The sequence below is a fragment of the Manis pentadactyla genome, chromosome 5 (assembly GCF_030020395.1).
Source record: "Manis pentadactyla isolate mManPen7 chromosome 5, mManPen7.hap1, whole genome shotgun sequence".
In the NCBI taxonomy this organism is placed as follows: Eukaryota; Metazoa; Chordata; class Mammalia; order Pholidota; family Manidae; genus Manis; species Manis pentadactyla.
Genome location: NC_080023.1, coordinates 72487755 through 72507056, shown reverse-complemented (window position 1 = coordinate 72507056; position 19302 = coordinate 72487755). Strand labels below are relative to the sequence as shown.

Sequence of the window (19302 nt, the reverse complement as noted above, 5' to 3'; positions counted from 1 at the left end):
CAATCATCAGAAAAAACTATCATCAATTGTTTGCTTGTTTGATTGTCTGGGACTGAATTTCAAAAGTGGCCAATGATAAGTACATATGCCATAAATCCCTTAATATGATGATACTCTTGAAATTCAATTGAATTGAAAATAGCTTGTTGATTCTAGTGGGCCTGTCAGGATCCTGTGAGTGACAAAATGATCAGGGGTGAAGTGAGTACTGTAAAAAGCAGGCCCAAGTAGTAATCCAAAGTATCTCACATCCAGGAGTCTTCAGCAGCAGCTAAGATCACATGACTGACAACCTGTTAATATTCAACTTCTTGATAAATTAAACAATAAAATAAAATTAGGTTTATGAAATAGAGGCTTGATTTGAAATAAGAGGGTCATAATTGTTGAATTCATTCCTGCATTAATTTAGTTCACAGACTCAAAAAGACTACAGTAATAAGATACATTCTCAGAATTTTTCTAGCCTTCCAAAGGAATAACCAATCAGAAAATGAAACACTTAGATCTTTTAAGTATTTGTCAACAGTGACTCCAAATGTTCATTAATCTAGAGACTAAAACATGCTCTTGTTTTCTTAATCATAGAGAAGTAACTAAAACACTAAGGAACAAGTAAAAGCTTGAATGTAATCCACCTCCTTTGACTGTAAAAATCCATTATTCTTTCACCAATTTGCAGTTGAGGAATAAATATGCTCTGTAATTGTAAGAATTCTCTTATTGTCACTTGACCAAATAGGTAAGATTATGAGAAAGTTCAAATGGAAACTCCTACAAACATGTCTTCACTTCCTAAAACAGGAGTAGTAAGAACACAACCTCTGGGATCAGAAAACACAGGTTAAAATCAGTTCTATCACTTACATACTTTATGACCTTACACAAATATCTTAATCATTTTGAACTTTCATTTCTATACCTGTACTTTGATATTACAACATATATTTTGTAGCATTGCCATATGTTTTACAGAGCTTTATTGTAACATCTGGCACACGGTGCCCAAATATTAGTTTTTAATCAATCAATTAAAAACAGTACCACAACTTTGGGAAAGTTCAAGGAAATTCATTCAGCCCTCTAAAATTTTAAACTGAAAATACAAATATTCTTTTCACATCCTCTTTGGTTATCAATTATTTCTGGAGGATGGGTCTTGGAAAATAAAAGTGGATTATCACATTTTAAATAAAGTAGTGGTTTTGATTGTCACTGCTGTTTTAGATATGTCTGCACCCAAGCCTTTCTCCCATTTCCACTCAAAAAGTCCTGACTGCTTGTGTGTCAGGAGGACGGTGGTTCTTTAAGGCAGGAAGGAGCCTTTCACTCCCTTGTTTGCTAACAAGTCAATAAACTACTCTTTCCTTCCCCCAAAACCTTGTCATTGTGTTTTGTGATTTGACCTCAGGGAGGAGGACCTGGTTTGGTATCAGGAGCAGCACCCCACACCCCAACCAAGTGCCCGCAGTGCCCAGTGTCAGAGCCCACACGGCTGAGTTGTCAGGGATGCAGAGCTCCCAGCTTCCTCCTTGCTAGCCACAGGGGACTGTACTGGCAAGGAATTCATGCTGTGTGGCAGGTCAAGTAAAAGCCTCTAGAACGCCCTCTAAAGTATATAGTGAAAGCAGTAATGCCTTCCAGGAGAGGTTACAGAAACCGGTGTCACCACCAAGGATTTGAAAGAGGTGGTGATTTCCACATACCCTTATTGAAGTCACTCATTTGGCCTACTCAGAAAACGCTTGAACCTTGAAGATGACAGTGCATGACTGTCAATGTAATCAGTGTCTCAAATTGCAGTTACTGCTGCACATGGGGCTTCATCACTTGATCCCCAAGCACCCAGTGTGTAACTATTGATCAGGAAAATGTTCTGTTCTCTTTCTGTGAGTAAAGACCAGCAGGACAGTTAGCTTTCAGCCGGCAAGGAGAGAAAACTATCTCAGAGGTATATCAAATCTCCAGACTTAGGTTGTCATTTAGTCAGAAGGAACCTTCATCTCCTATTCCTTCCAGAAGCCATCACACTGGCCTATCTCATTGATGGTATTATGCTGATAGGACCCAGTGATCAGGAAGTACAACTTGTCTAGACATATTGATAGCACAGTCACGTGTCAGAAGGTGGAAAATAAATCCAACAAAAATTCAGGGGCCTTTCATCTTAGAGAAGTTTTTAGAGGTCTATCGTGTGGGCATGCGAACTCTCCCTTCGAAGGTGAAGAATAAGTGCTGTATCTGGCCCCTCCTCACACACACACATGAAAGAGCATAGCAGCCTGGTGGACCACCTCGGATTTCAGAGGCAGCATAGACTTCATTCCCAGTGTGCTACTCTGACCCATTCACTGATTGGTCTGAAAAGCACCTAGTTTGAGAGCAGCCTGGACCTTTGGAAGGTGAATGCCAGTAGATGACACCACCTGGATCTCCTCTCATTGCCGCTCCTTCAAGGGGCACACCTGAAAATGGTCTAGAGGGGGTGTGACTTGCCCTAGATCACAAGGCCCTAACCTAGGCCTGAGTTGTGTGGTCTTCCACGCTCCATGCCAAGCCTGGTTGGCATTCTTCCATCTTTGAGTCTGTGCATCAGACACACATGACATAAGCCCCCAGGAGCTGGAGGTGTCGTCCATGTATGCCTGAGGATGTCCCTAGGGAGAAATGTCTGACATGACCCTGCCTGTGTGGGTTGGGACATTGGGCAGCTCCTGGGAGGTGCCGTGGCCTCAGCAGGACAGGGAACTGTTGAGAAAAAGATGCCTGAGCTCAGCTCTTGGCTCTTCAGAGCTGGGACCTGGTGATATTGCCAAAGAGCAAGGGGAGGGCTTTGGTGGGGATTTGTGTAGTCACGCATGGCAAGGGGGCCAGGAGGGTGGGCAGTCAGCAGCCCAGAGGGGCAGTGGATGTGTCTGAATACAGGGAGGGGCCAATGAAATGGACCCTTCAGGAAGTGATGTCATGATGACATGCCCAATAGAACCTGAATTGTGACCTGGACGGAACCCAGTTCTTGGACATAGAACCCAGTCCTGCTCACTTGACTGGAGACGCTCAACAGAGCAACATGCGGTCTTGCTGTGCAGAGCCTTCTGAAGGCGTGGGAGTCAGGGAAGCCGAGAGGGACAGTGTTCCTGCTCACTCTGGGTGTTGGCTCAGAGACCTCCTCCAATGCCTCTGTGTCTCCTGAGGAGCCCCGAGGTAACACACAGCAGCCCAGAGCAGGCCACTCCAGGGCCAGGCCACAAGTGTGACCCATCCCAGGTTGACCTTCCTGCCGGCCCTCTCTGTGTCTGTGTGTGGTGTGTGTGTGTGTGTGTGTGTGTGTGCAGTGGGCATGGGGCATGGGTGGGACTGAAGGTTGGGGAGGAGGGGGGCAGTCAGTGTCACAGCTCTGGTCTCATCATTCAGGATGTGGAGGTGAGTGTTGGGACCAGGTACTTCCACCCACATGTTAATCCTGAGCCGGGGGGCGGGGGTGTCCTCTCCTTCCCTGAGGGACTGGATGTCTATGCAGATGGCCCTGTGGGCCTGATCTCGGGGGCAGGGTTTGGGGCCCACATTGCCCCCTGCGGGGAGGTCCATGCAGGCCCGGGTGCCTCCTCCCCAGCTACCAGGTGCCGGCTTTGCAGAGCTCCACCCTGGGGAGCGTGGAGGAGCTGGTGGATGGATTCACCTACTCTATCTCCCTGGACCTGGAGCAGGCTGTCTACACCCCAGGACCCCATTCCAAACCTGACAACCTGCCAGAGCCCTCCCAGGCCTTCACCACGAGAGTGGCTGACAGTCCCACTCCAGAGGACCTGGAACCTCATTCCTGGGGGCACCCCGTGCCTCTCCTTGCTCGCATCCCAGGGGGCTGGGGGCTCTTGGGTGAGCTGCAAACCTCCCTTGTCCTGGTGGTTCCTGGGTTTCCTGCTGACTATATCCCTGCTGCCCCCTCAGCATGAACCTGAGCCAACTGTCCATGGGACTGAGGTCCCCAAGCACAGGGCTCCCCGGACAGGCATGAGGAGGAAGTGGAGAAAGCACACGGCAGGAGTGTACCAGCTCCAAACATCAGCCAGAGCACTCCCAAGTCCACACTCCCTCCCAAGGATGCTGACCAGCTGACCATGGGGCAGCAGCTCCCCTGGTGAGCACCCACTCCCTCCTCGCCACAGTCGGGCCTCTGCCCACAGCCTGCTGTGTGTCTTGAGTATGCCCACATGTGTCTGAGCCACAGTATGCTCCTCTGACAGGCAGGGTGGCTGGTGATCAGCCTGTTAGGGTGCCCATGGGGAACACGGGAGGAGCCTTAGAGGGGCTCCCCTGGCACTTGGTGCTGCATAGGGGACTGCCAGCCATACTGGACCACTTTGGGACTATTACTTCTCTGTGCCTGATGAAAAGCCTTTGGCCTCACCTGTCACTGGACTCAATTTGGAAAAGCACATGGAAAGCAGCCTTTGGAATGGAGGCTAGCAATTCCCTGTGCCTGGGCCCAGTCCTTGTCCTCACTGAGGCCACATGAGGGACCTCTGGGAGCAGCAGACTTTGTGCAGGCCCTTTGAGGACACTTAGCATAACTGAGTGAAGGAAGCAGACACAATACAGGGACCCCATCCCAGGTGGAGTCAGGCAGTCACTTCAGGCCTAAAGTCAGCAGAAGGAGGGACATAATAAAGATCAGAGAAGAAATAAATAAAATTGAGAAGAATAAAACAATAGAAAAATCAATGAAACCAAGAGCTGGTTCTTTGAGAAAATAAACAAAATAGATAAGCCTCTAGCCAGACTTATTAAGAGAAAAAGAGAATCAATACACATCAACAGAATCAGAAACAAGAAAGGAAAAATCAAGATGGACCCCACAGAAACACAAAGAATTATTAGAGAATACTATGAAAACCTATATGCTAACAAGCTGGAAAACCTAGAAGAAATGGACAACTTCCTAGAAAAATACAACCTTCCAAGACTGACCAAGGAAGAAACAGAAAATCTAAACAGACCAATTACCAGCAATGAAATTGAAGTGGTAATAAAAAAACTGCCCAAAAGCAAAACCCCCGGGCCAGATGAATTTACCGCGGAATTCTATCAGACATACAGAGAAGACATAATACCCATTCTCCTTAAAGTTTTCCAAAAAACAGAAGAGGAGGGAATACTCCCAAACTCATTCTAACTCACCCTAACACCAAAACCAGGCAAAGACCACACCAAAAAAGAAAATTACAGACCAATATCCCTGATGAACATAGATGCAAAAATACTCAACAAAATATTAGCAAAGCGAATTCAAAAATACATCAAGAGGATCATACAACATGACCAAGTGGGATTCATCTCAGGGATGCAAGGATGGTACAACATTTGAAAATCCATGAACATCATTTGTTACTTTTAGTCTTTACCAAAACTCTGAAATGTACCTATTATCCCCATATATTACTGATAAGACAACAGGCTCAGAGAGGGTAAGGATTATTAGCTAGTGATTGGTAGAAGCTCCAAGCCAAGTCTTAACTCTTAGTAATAATCTCTGAGATTTACCTGTTGGAAAATACGTTCTTCATGTTCTTAGTGAAGACCTGTGGCAACCTGATTTCTCATATTTTGGTCCTAGTTTTTGCAACAAGGCAAATACATATTTCAACTAATGCTTCAGGTTGGGAAGGAATTTAATCTTTTCTTAAACTGTTTTTAGTTTCTCCTTTAGGATTATTCCAAAATGACTTTGTATTGTGCCTTAGAGAGTCAGGTTAATTTCCTTGTGAGTTTCCTCTTCATTCCACCTGCAGCTTGAACAAGTTTCATCTTGAGTAATGGTACCTTTCCGTCACTTTTCCATGTTGGGACTAACAGTGGGATTTTTCCTTCTGTCAGATAACAGCACCTTGCTATTTTAGAAATTTGTATATGCTACGGAATGCTGATGTATTAGTTTATACCCTTTCCTTCAACCTCTTTCTCAAGCAAGAGAAGGATTCTTAGATGATTAGGGACATCCTTAATTTTCATATACAGTCACTCTGAGACTTGAGAGATCTGTATATGAGGTTATATTTTATTTTATGACCATGTGCTTTTTAGAAAAGTATTCTATGTAGCAGAATCATTGAGCATAGTATCAGCTTTATCATTTGAAGACTTGCATTCCTCTTTTCATACTTTCTGGTTATTTTAGAATGACAGATGAAGAAAGGACTGAACTGAAAAAACAATTGAAAACTCTTCAAGAAAGTTATAATTTGTTCTTTAGTGAATCTCTGAAACAACTACAAGGATCACAAACCTTAAGAGATATAAAGGTAGAGAAGAAGGTAATATTATTTATTTAAAACATGAAGCTGCTTCAAGATTCTTAGTTTTACTGCATGATTGTAGAAATATATGTCAATGATAAAGTGATCTTGCACTGAAGTTGGACGGAGTGTGTTTATGTAGAGATTTCAGTGTTGTTTATTAAATGCAATCTTACACTTGCTGTCATCAGCTTCTATGACATCTTAATCTCTGCCTTGCATGGTGAAATAAAAGAATCATTAATTTTTCTAACTCTTCTCTTTAAAAGCCATTCTGCTGCTCTATTAGTATTTCACCATATGTGATGTTTTAATCATCTCTAAAGGTGGCAATGGAGCGTTACAGAATTTATTTGATTTTCAGAGCTAGCCGTGAGATTTGAGTAATACTGCGCCCTATGTTACAGTGAGGATGCCCCAGCATCTTCTTAAAATAGAGCAGAAATTATTGAAAGTTCAGCCTGTCCTTAAGCTTTAAAACCTGACCATACAAACTCATAATATTCAACACAACGTTCAATATGAAAAAGTTATCTTTATGTATTCAATTCTCTTACTCCCTGGGATACTTGGCACACAATTTGTCGCATTTTGGGGGTATGCAACAACTTTTCTGGCCTATTAGTTTTTAACTGTGAAGTGGTCTGTATGCTGTAAACATGAAACATCTACTCTGATGTTTCATGCATTTTGTTTTCAAAGCTTTTATCATATCCTATACTGTTGAATAGATCACTGACATAGATCACTTGTGCATTTAAGCTACCTAATATTCACAGCATTGCTGCACCTTGGTAAGTAGAGGATTTCTATGTTGAAGAGTATTCCATATTAAAAAGTGTAAACTACTTTCATGAAACTGCCCACCCTTGTGTCACAGACTGACCTGGGAATTTTGTATTTTCCTTTCAGCTGGATAAAGTGATTGCAGACACCACTGATCAGAAAACTGGAGAAGTCCTTTCAGTCTTTCAGGCAGTTTTAAAAGGCTTTAACACAGGAATCAGGTTGCTTGAGACACAGCTAATGATTTCTGGTCTAATTTCACCAGAATTAAGAAAATGCTTTGACCTCAAAGAAGCTAAACGCCATGGCCTTATCAATGAGCAATTTCTGTGCCAACTCAAAGAATTAAACCAAGCAAAGGAGATTATTTCTGCTGTGTCATCCCCCACCATTGCAGTGCTAGATGCTCTGGTTCAAGGCAGGCTATCAGAACCCATGGCCATCCAGGTACTTGAGATTCTGGTTTCCACAGACTTTCTAGTTGTGCCAGCTACAGGAGAGCAGCTGACCCTGCAGAAGGCCTGCTGATGGTACTGGCTGTCCTCAGCATTATTTTCTAAAGTCCTGGAAAGGCGAAATATGTGTAAAGATCTTATTGACCCCTGCACCTCTGAGAAGGTGTCTTTAGTAGACATTCTACAAAGAAGTATCTTACAAGAGAACACTGGGCTGCAGCTTCTACCTGTGAGACCACAAGAAGGAGGCAGAATAACATTAAAATGTGGAAGAAAAATAAGCATTTGAAGGGCCTTTCATGAAGGTCTCATAGACCTTGAAACTATGTTTAGGTTATTAGGTGCACAGCTTTTCTCTGGAGGTCTGATCACCTACAACTCTGGTTAGAGAATGACTGTCAAAGAAGCTATGGCAGAAGGGGTGATTGACAGACACACTGCTCATAGAATTCTCATGTATCAAGTTCAAATGGGTGGAATCATCCACTCCAACCCTGCCAAACGTTTAACTGTAGATGCAGCAGTCCACTGTGATTTAATAACTTCTAGCAGGGCTCTGCTGGTGCTGGAGGCTCAGCAAGGCTATGTCAGACTCATTTGGCCACACTCCGGTGAAATGCTTCCCACATCTTTTATCTTGCAGCAAGAATTGATTACAAATGAATTGGCGTACAAAATTCTGAATGGCAGGCAGAAGATAGCTGCCCTTTATATTCCAGAAACTTCTCAAGTCATTGATTTGGATGTTGCTAAGCAGCTTGGAATTATAGATAACACAGCATCGATTTTAAAAAGTATAATCCTGCCTGATAAAATGCCAGAGTTGAGAGATTTAGAAGCTTGTAAAAATGCCAGAGGATGGCTCTTTTTTTGTAAATTCTTTCAATTTACAGTCCATGATTACAGTCAAGAAGAGGATGTTTCTGATGGAGAAGAGCCAGTGGCAACTCAGAGCTCAGAACAAACTAAACTATTGTTCCTGTCTTATTTGATGATAAATAACTATATGGATGCAAACACAGGGCAAAGGCTTTTACTGTATGAGGGAGACTTGAATGAAGCTGTTGGTGTGCTCCTGGAAGGCTGTAGTACAGGATTTGATGAGGACATGCCATAAAAGAATGTCTCGATGTCTTGAGACTCCCTGGTGTATTTCTGAGTAATGCTTCATGAAAAGAAAAGGATGAAAGCATAACTTCACTAAGTAGTTGTTAAATGTCCTTTGTTATTTCATCATTAATGTGCTTTGATATAAAACAGGTCTTGATTACATAGTTTTGTTATGTGTACATTCACTTAAGTTTATTATGAGAAAAAATTTATAGACAGTTTCACAATTTGGCATCCAAAAAGAGTACACAGAGAACACTAGTTCTCTGTGATAAACAGGAAAGAGACTGGTTGAAATCCAATATGCATAGCACCAGAATATTTCAAGATACCAAAAAGAATTATATTGTTAGAATTCAAGGGTTGTGGGTGCTCTTACATATCATAAAACCTATATATATGTGAGGCACAGGCACTCACTAGAGGATTTTGATGGCAGCAATAAAGATGTCAGACTACCTTTGTATTAAATAGAGTTGTAATGGCCTCTTTTTGTTCCTGTTACTTTTCAAAACCAATTTATAAACTTTATCCTTCCCTCTCTTCCTTTTGTTCCTTTTTCTTAACATAGGAATTAAACACATTAGGAGTAAGCTCAAGAGACATCTCTGGACAAATAAAATTCTCTGAGAGTTTACATTAATTATTAAGCAAAAGGAAAGGAGGGCAAGTTCTCCCTAGTGCTCCCTAACTGTTTCTGGGCTCATTCCTATTTCTGTTAAGTTTATGTGTTTGAATACATTACAGTGAAGTGACCCTGGGGCATGGCCACAAAAGCCAAGCATTAACTAGACATTGCACAATCTGCTGATGAAACTATTATTATTTTCTTCTTCAGGGGAAGTTTTGACTTAATAACTTAACATTTCCACAAATATTAATTTTCTATTTGAAAAATGGACTCGATTTTCAATATGGTAAGTATACCAGAAAGTTTCCTTCACAGAGACATGAATCTCTTTTACAGTTCCACTAAGCTTGGAGTAAACTTATGGAGTGGCTGGAAGAGTCAGAAAACTCTTTGGATTCTGAACTGGAGATCGCCAATGATCCAGACAAAATAAAAACACAACTTGCACAGCACAAGGTGGGTCTACACTTAAGAAAAGCCTATTGTGTCATCATATATCTCAAGATTACTTTTAAACTGTCACATAACTGTGTATGTATTCAGCCCTGGAGAAAAAAGGCTGTCCAGTGTGTACCTACATTACATGTAAACCAGTTGCCCTTCACACTAGCTAAGTAGCAGTAGTATCTTTACTCTGGCTGTTCCATTATGATTCCAGGGTGAACAACTGGTAAGAGAAAACATTCAGCAGTAAAACTGGAACCTTCCACAATATAAATCATATAAAGGATTTGTAGGGCATTCCAAGTTTTCACCACTATCTTGTCTGGTAATTTCTTTCATAGACCACATGCCATGTAGAAAATAATTCTATAGTAAAATTTAATATATATTTTGCCATGTAGATTCTTTTAAACAATGCAGAGGGGAAGATTGGTATTTTGTTGTGTATATGTATATGCAGGTATATGAAATTCCACTCTTACTCTCAAAGACACATGGTCAGTAGCTCCCTTGTGCAGACTAGAAGATGTGGAAATGTTGTATTTTATATTTTCTGTTACATGGCATGCAAAGGGCATTCCTCCTGTCTTCCTCAACTCTTTTGAATTTGTTTGTGTATCACCCTCAGGGTGAGGAAGTGGGTAAAAGGAGAGTGGCTCCTGCAAATGCTTTTACAGTTTTAGGCTTTTGCATGTAAGTCATCGCTTGAAACGTAATATTTAAAAAGCTGGAAAATCTTGGGGCAATGTAAGGTTCATCATCATTGGGAAATTCTGGCCGTCACCTTCATGCAGGTTGGTTGCTCCCATCTTTGGTTCTAATTGACCTCAAGGGATCATGATCCTAGAAGGATGGAAGGAAGCATTGAGGGTCCATTCTTTGGCTAGGTGGGGGCTTACGAATGGCTTGTTGTGCTGGTACCCTCTGCCCGGGAGCTGTCACACACAATATTGGCAGCACAATGATAGCGAGCAGCACCTTCCTTTCCCTCTGATGGAGAGCTGAGAGCCTCTTTCTGAAAATCGAATGGCAGATTTGAACTTGAACTTGAAGAGGTGGTGTCATGTAGTCTTATGAATGTATATTGCATATTTAAGTTGGAGAATCCTAGAAATAAGAATATGTGAAGAGCCCCACCTAGTGTGACCTGTTACTCAAGTCAACCATTTCTCTGAAATGTGCAAGACACATACAGCCAATTTTAAAAGAAGTCTTTTCTAGTCATCATTTGGGTATTTTCTGATCTTAAAAAGTTTTAATCTATCCTGTATTCAGCTATTACAGTTATTAGGTGTCTTTTGTGTGAAGAAAATCTGTCAATACCATGATTCTAATACTAACATTCTCTTTAAAATAACATGAAAAAATAAAAATTATAGAAGATAAACTGCAAAAATAGTGTGATATTAGAATGGTATTTATTGCTAAGAATTCCCAGATGTAGCTGCCACCTATTACAAGATAAAATAAGTATTTTAGTCATAAAATGTCTAGATTTTAAAGGCAATAAAAACTTAATTAGGTAAGTATAACCAAGGTTATTATGGAAAGTTATCATTTGCATAACATTTCACTATCTGGGATGACTCTAGGATGCTATCAGAGTTGAGAATCATTGTATTAATGTTTCCATGATATTTCATGAGCTCAAAAACTGCCCTTAAGGTTGACCTTTCCTTCTTCTCATCCCTGAGATTAAATATTCAGTAGTGGTTGTCTCATTCTTTCTATTATGTACTTACGAACAAACCCAATATACAAGATGGTAATGAGAGGCTTACAGAGATAATAGCTCTCTGCTCAAGAAAAACCTGTAACTGAGTTAGGTAGAAGGAAGATAATTCACCCCCCATGCACGTACATACAAACACAAACATGGTTAACAATGTTAAGAAGCAGCAAAGTGTAGATGCCATGTTAACAATGTAGTTGTTCAGTCCTGGAAAAATAATCTGTGGATCTTTTTGAGACTCTGGTTGGGCATTAAAGCCTTAGGGAGGAGGGATATCAGCTCCCCAAGTAGTGTGAATAGAAAGAGCAATAGGTCCAAACACAGGAATCCACAGATACGGTTCTTATGTGTCCCTCCTCCTGGCTCACAGATAAAATTACATGTAACATTGTTGTGAATATCCAAAACGTGTGAAAATAAATCTGTTTGGCCAAAAAAAGCCCTGTAGTAAATGTATGCACTATTGAGTCACTCTCTGTCCACACTGGACCTATAGTTACTCACAGAGTATTAACTAATTTTCCTCTCCAAACCCTTGGGTTGTTCCATAGTTTATTAGCAATTACATTTTATCAGAACTAGTATGCTGTTTCTGGTTTATAACCACAAAAAATTCGAGATTTGTTTTACTTGGAAATATTTTCTGACAAAAGTAGGTGCTCTTAGAGACACCTGGCTTCTGAGGAAAATAAATCCTTCGATTTGCAAATCTGAAGTTTCTTTTCTCCCCTGGTGTGTTCTAGAGTATAGCAGTATACTCTGACTTGATTATTTGCTGATGTCTTCCAGTAAGGTTTAGACTCCATTTATTACGGAATGACTCTTTTAATGTCTCTTACCTGTTAATTTATTAGTCCCAAGTAGAAACACACATTGTTTTCTTGTTAAATGTGTAGGAGTTTCAGAAATCACTGGGAGCCAAGCAGTCTGTCTATGACACCACCAACAGAACTGGATGTTCTCTGAAGGAGAAAACCTCCCTGACTGATGACAACCTGAAACTGGATGACATGCTGAGTGAACTCAGAGAGAAATGGACTATAATCTGTGGAAAATCTGTGGAAAGGCAGAATGTTCCTTAAGACAATTTGGGTACTTTGTAGACCTCTTCCAAACACACAATAGTGGTGCTTGGTGGGAACATTTTTGGAACATTAAATATCTCCTTTGCCTGGGACCTTCTGCTCATCTGTAATAAACTCACTTACACAGTTCCTGCACTGAGAAGGCTTTGCTGTTCATTATTATTTATTTTTGACTTCTCAGTTCACCCAGAACTGATATTCTTCTCCAAGCCTCAGTCTTCTCATAGGTGACTAGAGCAACTGCCTTCTGACTGGTCTCCTCAGGTCCGCTTTGTCCTCCTTAATCCACTTTCCACATTAACTACTAGGGTGGTCTTTTAAAGTTGTAAATAGGATCTTGTTATTCCCCTCCTTCATTACCCTTTAAGCACTTAATACTGGGTGTGAACTAAAACACAGACTGCTTAATGTGGCATGTGAGGTCCTACTGCTCTGACCCCAGTGTTCCCTTCCACATTCTATCCCCCCTTTTCCAATCTCCTTTCTCATTACACTTCATCTGTGAAGGCCTTAAACTTACTGCCAAATTGTTAAGTATTGAAGAAAGTAGTATAGTAGTAGAAGAGTTCAGGTATCTTAGAAATGTTTTCACATTTCTCATTGATCCCTAGTCTAATTACTTTTGTCATATTAAGATTAAATAGAATATTATATTCAGTTGTAGGGAACTTCATAATGAGTTTTAGTTGTTAGTTTTTAAGAATCTTTAAAATTTACACTCTCAGAAGATTATATTCTTTTTAACAATATCATATAAATATTTTTCATTTACATTACATTCTTGAAAAGATAAAACTGGTGATGGCAAACAGATGCCTGAATGCCAGAGCTTAGAGATGGGGGCTGGCTGTGCCTATAAACAAACAGCAGGAGGGAGGTTTGGGAAATGATACAACTGTCCTGTCTTGGTTTTGATGATGGCTATGTGAACCTGTCCATGTGCTGCAGTTCATAGAACTGTATACCCCGGAAATGTGTGATAGTTTAATACACAAATTTGAAAATAAGTTTTAATTAAAAAGTCCAATTTTTCTGAAGAAACTGAAGGGTCAGTGATTTCCAGAGGGGTGATGGGGGAATTTTCCTGGGACAGGTGCCGTGTATTTAAAGAATAAGAGAGAAAGTTTGAAAAGAAGTTTTGTTATTTTCTTTTTTTTTTTTTTCACTTCAGTTCTTTATTGTTGCTCGGAAGGTCGGGAGAAGGTGAGTGAGAAGAAGCAACAGCCGGAGGGAGCGAGTGAGAGGAAGAATGAGAGGAGAGAGAGAGAGAGAGACAGAGAGACAGAGTTTTGTTATTTTCTAAGGAAAGCAAAGAAACAGCCATGAATACCAAGATGTTGTTTTTTCTCGAGTCCTGCTCAGCCTTCACGAATGAGTTTTACATGTTCGGATATACAGTGTGGCTTTTTTTTTTTTTTTGGTATCATTAATCTACAATTACATGAAGGACATTATGTTTACTAGGCTCCCCCCTTCACCAAGTCCCCCCCACATCCCCGTTCACAGTCACTGTCCATCAACATAGTAAGATGCTGTAAAATCACTACTTGTCTTCTCTGTGTAGCACAACCCTCCCCGTGCCCCCCCCCCCACACTATACATGCTAATCGTAATTCCCCCTTTACAGTGTGGCTTTTGTTGCCCAGATTGATTTATCTACCTTTTTCTTCAGACAAAACAAGTTGGAAGAAACCCTGTTATTCTCTGGACAATTCACAGATGCCCTGCAGGCAGTCTTCTATCTCATGGAGGGCTAATTCTGCAGATTTTCTAGTGTCTCCACCCTTCCCCAGTTCTGGGAAAGGCCCCACCCCTCTAGGAGTTGCTTTACCCTAGACCAATTCCCCATTAGGGGGGCTTAGCCCCCTATCTGCACCCTCTGCCCCGGCATCCACTGGGGCTTCCCAACTATCCGTGGTGGAGGTTCCAGCCATCTCCCCACCACCTATAGGGGCAGCCTGCCCAAAGGTCTCAACCATGTAGACAGACATACATACCCATGTAGACAGATTCTGGGTTCAGAGGTCCTACTGACTACCGCCAGATGTAAATCCAGGGAGGGGCAATCCCGGGGCAAAATACCTAGCTGAAACTGAAATCAGTTAAAGGGAGAAATAAAGCTTAAAACCTGTTCATTGCTTACAAATAGCCATCCGGTGTCTCACTCTCTTTCCTGCTGGGTCAGAAGCAAGTGAAGATTCTCCCCAACCACTCCAGTCAAGGTAAGCCAGGTAATTACCCATTGATATGGTGATGAACTACTTTTCTCCACCCCTTGGAAATGCCTGTTGATATGGAGATGCACTAAAGCCAGGGGAGAGATTCTGGAAATATTCCAATTTTACCTACGGCGCTAAAATCCATTTCTGGTGATAAGAATGTGTTCTTTCCTTCTGGTACAGAGGGAACCTTTTACATGGGACTTTTATAACCTGTTTTGGGGAGGACGGGAGAGTTGGGATGGGTGTAGAGTAACCTTCCTGCTTCTGTGTTCTGAAATTCCTTCAGCTTAAGATATTCAATATGCCAAGGTGCCATACTTTTGGATAGCATGTCCTGAACCCCATCAGGGTATATCTTGTTTTGTGATATATATGTATATATTAAAATAATTATATGTATATATAATACATATATATATGTATATATAATACATATATATATATGTATTACACATATATATATGTATTACAATAATTATTTGAGAGCATTGTGGGTCTATTATTTTTTTAGGGAAGGAGTTTTTTCCCTAGTGTAATGTCATTTGGTTTGAGAATTTTAAGTTTCTGAATTTTTGCTTGATTCTTCTTTCCCAATAAAAATCCTGTAGATTTGTGCCCTTATATGCTGCCCACTCCCTTTACCACCCTATGCATATTTTTTTTTATTTCTCATTATTTGTTTAGTTCTCTATCTCTTGCGCTAGATCTTCAGTCTCCAGGAGAACAGGGACTATTTGTTCACTTGTATTTCCCAGTTCCTAGTTGAGTGTGTAGCATATAATAGGTGCTCAATATTGAATAAATGATAGTAATATGGAAATTTAGTGTATATTTCTTTCATGTAGTTAGTAACTACAAGTAGTCTATAGTTTTGTATATGTCAATTAGCTGGGGAAAAAAAGGCAATTTTGCTCTATTAGGATTTTTTAGGAGACTTTGCACACCTAATTAAAAAGAAAAGTCCAGATTACAAAACAACTCTATAGAACATGGTCTTATTAGATATGTGTTATATTACATCATATTTCCAGACAAATTTTACAATTCTTTTTTGATGCACACTTTAAAACTGGTTTTGCTCCCTTTTTCTAAGGGTATTGGCATTAAATTTGCAAAATATAATGCTCTGAAGAGAAATATTCTGAAATATTAAGAATTCTTTATTTGTATGTCTGCTATGTAAAGAAAGGACATTTTTTGTCTAGAAATGAAGTTTCAAATTCAAATAGTCATTTTGGAGTTCTTATATAATATGCTAATGTAGAAAAGCTATCTAACAAAATCTACAAATTATGTATTAAAATTCATACATGTATCGGGTTGAATTTGTGAAAACTTAAGGTTGCTCTAACAGAAGACACATTTAGGGGACTATCCTTCAAAATTTTTTCTTGGCTCTCTCTTAATCTCCACTCCCCTATATTCCAGTCTTTATTGAAAAATTGTTTTATTTCAACATCTTTTATACTTGGCAATGGTTTTTAGTAGTGACCGCTTAGGTCAAGTAACTGCTTCCTTAGGTCTATAAGCTGTGGGTAGGTAGTAATAAACACAAGTTGTTTTGTATACCCTTTGTAGAGCTTGTAAGAAAGCGACATAGGAATAAAAACACCCCACCATCTGTCTTAAAAAGACATACAAACCCTAAGAACACTAAACGCGCGGTAAGGGATTCGGTGGATATAAAAGTAAACTAAATTTTGTACAGCCACAGAAGTGAAGAAATTGATCATTTCGGAGGTACGTGTGCGGCGACCTACCTAAAACTGTTCTGAGCACGGCCGCTAGGACCTAGCCTGGCGGGCGAGCACGTGCGGGCGGGAACCGTAAACCACACCTCCCAGAGTGCTGTGCGCAGATCCTGCGCGCTCTCCGCGGCTGCCCGAGGCCGCGGCTCTCGGGGACTGGGGCCAGAAGGCGCCCGGCGGGGCCGCGCAGGATTCATGCGGCGCTGCTCGCGGCTGCGGGAGCCTGGTTGCGCCGTTGCAGCCAAGCCGGGAGGGGCCGAGCGGAGGGCCGAGCCGAGGACCGAGGTAACCGGATGCCCATTTCCCCTCCCCCCATTCCCTTTGTGCGGTGCTGTGCGCTCACGCCGAGCTCCCCCAGCCCAGCTCCACGTCCGAAAGCCGCCTGGGCTCCTCTGGCGCCGGGTAACTCCGGCCCCTCGAGCAGTAGCCAAAACTCCACAGCTGAGAGGGTTTGGGGGCCCATTAAGCCCTGCACCGTGTCTTTCGCCCCCGTTGGCGGAGGAACGGGTTCGCGTTCCCCGAGGGGAACCCCAGCATCCGACTGTCAGCCTGGCCGGCTGCCCCTGGGCTCTCTCTTCGCGGTCTTTCGAAGCAGAGAGGGACAGGCAGGTGCTTTGCTGGGTCCAGAGAATTAGCCGGCTCGGTTCTGGGCCCGGGAGGGCGGTAGACAGCCCCCACCCCGAACCGCGGCCTGTCGGGGCGCGGCAGGTGGGATGCCCCCGACCCGGGACTCGCAGCCCGCCGAGGGTCAGTCGCGTCCCGTACTTGCTCACGCAGGGGCTTGTTGCTTGTCTGGAACTTTACGTGCTGGGCTTTAGCGGCCCCCCTGAGCCTTACGCACCTAAGGGGCTCGCTGTCTGTCAGGGCTTGCCCCCCGAGGGAATCGCTGCCGGGCCCACTGGCTGGTACCGGGGCCTTACTGCTCACACCGGGTGTACTTCCGCGCAGTGGAGACCGTATGGGAGGTTGCCTCTTGGTGTGACATTAGAAACCGCAGCCCTTTCCTAAACACGTAGCCGCTCAATGGAGTTGTTGTATTGCCGCGGATGCCAGCTCCTCCCCTCCTCTTAAGTTTAGCGCAAGGCTGACTTGCTTCTTAAGGGAGGGTGATTTGCCTGCGTAGCTGGTGTTTTCTATCTAGCCAGGGGTGCCTCCTCTACTGATTTGCACAGTCCTAACGTTTGGACGCCTGAGTTTGAAAAGCTTTTTGTATATTTTCCCACTGGCAGTGTTTAATCAGGTGACTTGTTAGAAATTGAACTTCTCTCAGTAATCCTTTAATCTGTTTTAATAACGTAAATATTCTTGGCCTTTTATCTAATGCTAATGTAACTATTTTGGGAAGATATTTTGGGAAAAGTTTTTTGAAAGAACCTGCGTTGACACAAGCATTTTATCTGCTGGTTGCGCGTTTTCTCTCTTGGTGTTGTTTTTCTGTGTAAGTTGGTAATTGCTCGACTCTTAGAGTTCATTTTTCTCGCCCAGTGAGGAATTGCTCTTCCTCCATCTCCCTCGCTTCCTGGCCCCGTCAGAGGGTAGGCTTGGTAAACAGAAGACCTCTGCTTGGCGCTAACCTTTTTCATTGGCTCCCGCTTTTCCTCCTCCTTCCTATTGGCTCCCCGTTTAGTTTGTCAGTCAACCCATGACGCACTTCAAACTTAGTCACTGTATGTATTTCCTTGAAAATACCAAACAATATGAACATAAATATAAAAAGAAATCTCAAGATAACTGTAGTCAACTATATGCCCTTAGTTTCATCATATTAACATTTAAAGCTGCTAATTATTTTAACCTTTGATTAGATTATTATTTTTTAAGATAATACAGTATATTCTGTAATATTTGCATGTTCTGTATCCTGGCAGGAAATCCAATTCACAGGATAATTTTTAAAAAAACAATTATTTCCTCATTTGTTAACAAAGGGAAGTAAATTTTGCCCTCCCCTCCTCCCCACTTTCCCAAAATAGAGTTTATATTTAGGGCAGTTTTAGGTTCATAGAAAAATTGAGTGGAAGGTACAGAGATTTATCAACTAGGGGCTTCCTCCAAGCCCCCTTCCCTGACTCACATATGCACAGCCTCCCATACTCAGAATCCCTGCACCTGAATGGTACAGTTGTTAACACTGGGTGAATGTACAGTGGGACTTATTATTACTCGAAGTACATAGTTCACCTTACGGTTCACTCTTGGTGGTGTACATTCTGTGGGTTTAGACAAGTGATCCTTTTTTAAAAAAACAAATACTTTTAAGAGTTGAAAGGAATGGAAATGGGTATTGTAGTTTTAAAAAGGGGGTATTTTGAGCATCCTAAAAAGTAATTTCAAATAGTTTTTGTGTTTTAAAAAGTTGATATTTAAACTACTTTTTCTTATATTTGAATTTTCAACAAAGTCATCAATTTTTGTTTATTAAAATTAAAGAGATGAGGGAGGAGAAATGCTTCATGGAATAACAATGTTTTTCAGTCCTAAAATTCATTACTTTAACCATTTCTTCACTTTTCTGAAAAGCATGTTTTATGTTAAGGAAAGAAGCAAGAGGAAATCGAACATTTTAGGTATATTTCTCTTCACTCATGTCAAGCTGTATCTACAATAAAATGTGGCCAATTAGGCTTTTTTTTTTTTTTTTAAATCTTTTTTCTAAGAAGCTTTTGTGGAAGCATCACAATATACTCATATTCTAAACTCAGTTCTGGAACTAGACAAGTCTGGATTAGTATCCGATGGCAAGTTATTTTCTGAACTTCTGTTTCCTTAGCTGTAAAAGGGGAGTAATACTGTTAT

General features: G+C 41.6%; 2 protein-coding genes across 6 annotated transcripts in view; both read left to right on the top strand.

The window, feature by feature from the left end:
* Positions 1–9616: 9616 nt before the first annotated feature.
* Positions 9617–12649, top strand: LOC130683938 (dystonin-like). 2 transcript variants are annotated; one of them, XM_057503232.1, is made up of 2 exons: positions 9617–9731; positions 12348–12649. In XM_057503232.1, exons 1-2 carry the CDS (start codon positions 9636–9638, stop codon positions 12531–12533), a joined length of 282 nt encoding a protein of 93 aa, XP_057359215.1. In that variant the 5' UTR covers positions 9617–9635; the 3' UTR covers positions 12534–12649. The 2 variants fall into 2 exon arrangements, 1 of the variants encoding a protein (XP_057359215.1); XR_008998072.1 differs by lacking the exon at positions 9617–9731 and adding an exon at positions 10185–10513.
* Positions 12650–16628: 3979 nt separating this feature from the next.
* KLHL8 (kelch like family member 8) overlaps positions 16629–19302 on the top strand; it is a 68089-nt gene continuing 65415 nt past the window's right edge. For all 4 annotated transcript variants that reach the window (XM_036896017.2, XM_036896016.2, XM_036896014.2 and 1 more), the window contains exon 1: positions 16629–16791. The gene's annotated coding sequence lies outside the window, so the exon portion shown is untranslated. The remainder of the gene's footprint in view (positions 16792–19302) is intronic.

Bases quoted from the DNA above. Each gene is read 5' to 3' on its own strand.
- LOC130683938 (XM_057503232.1), top strand. From the start codon at position 9,636: ATGGAGTGGCTGGAAGAGTCAGAAAACTCTTTGGATTCTGAACTGGAG. The intron at 9,732-12,347 runs GTGGGTCTACAC...TTAAATGTGTAG, and splicing joins CACAACTTGCACAGCACAAG to GAGTTTCAGAAATCACTGGG.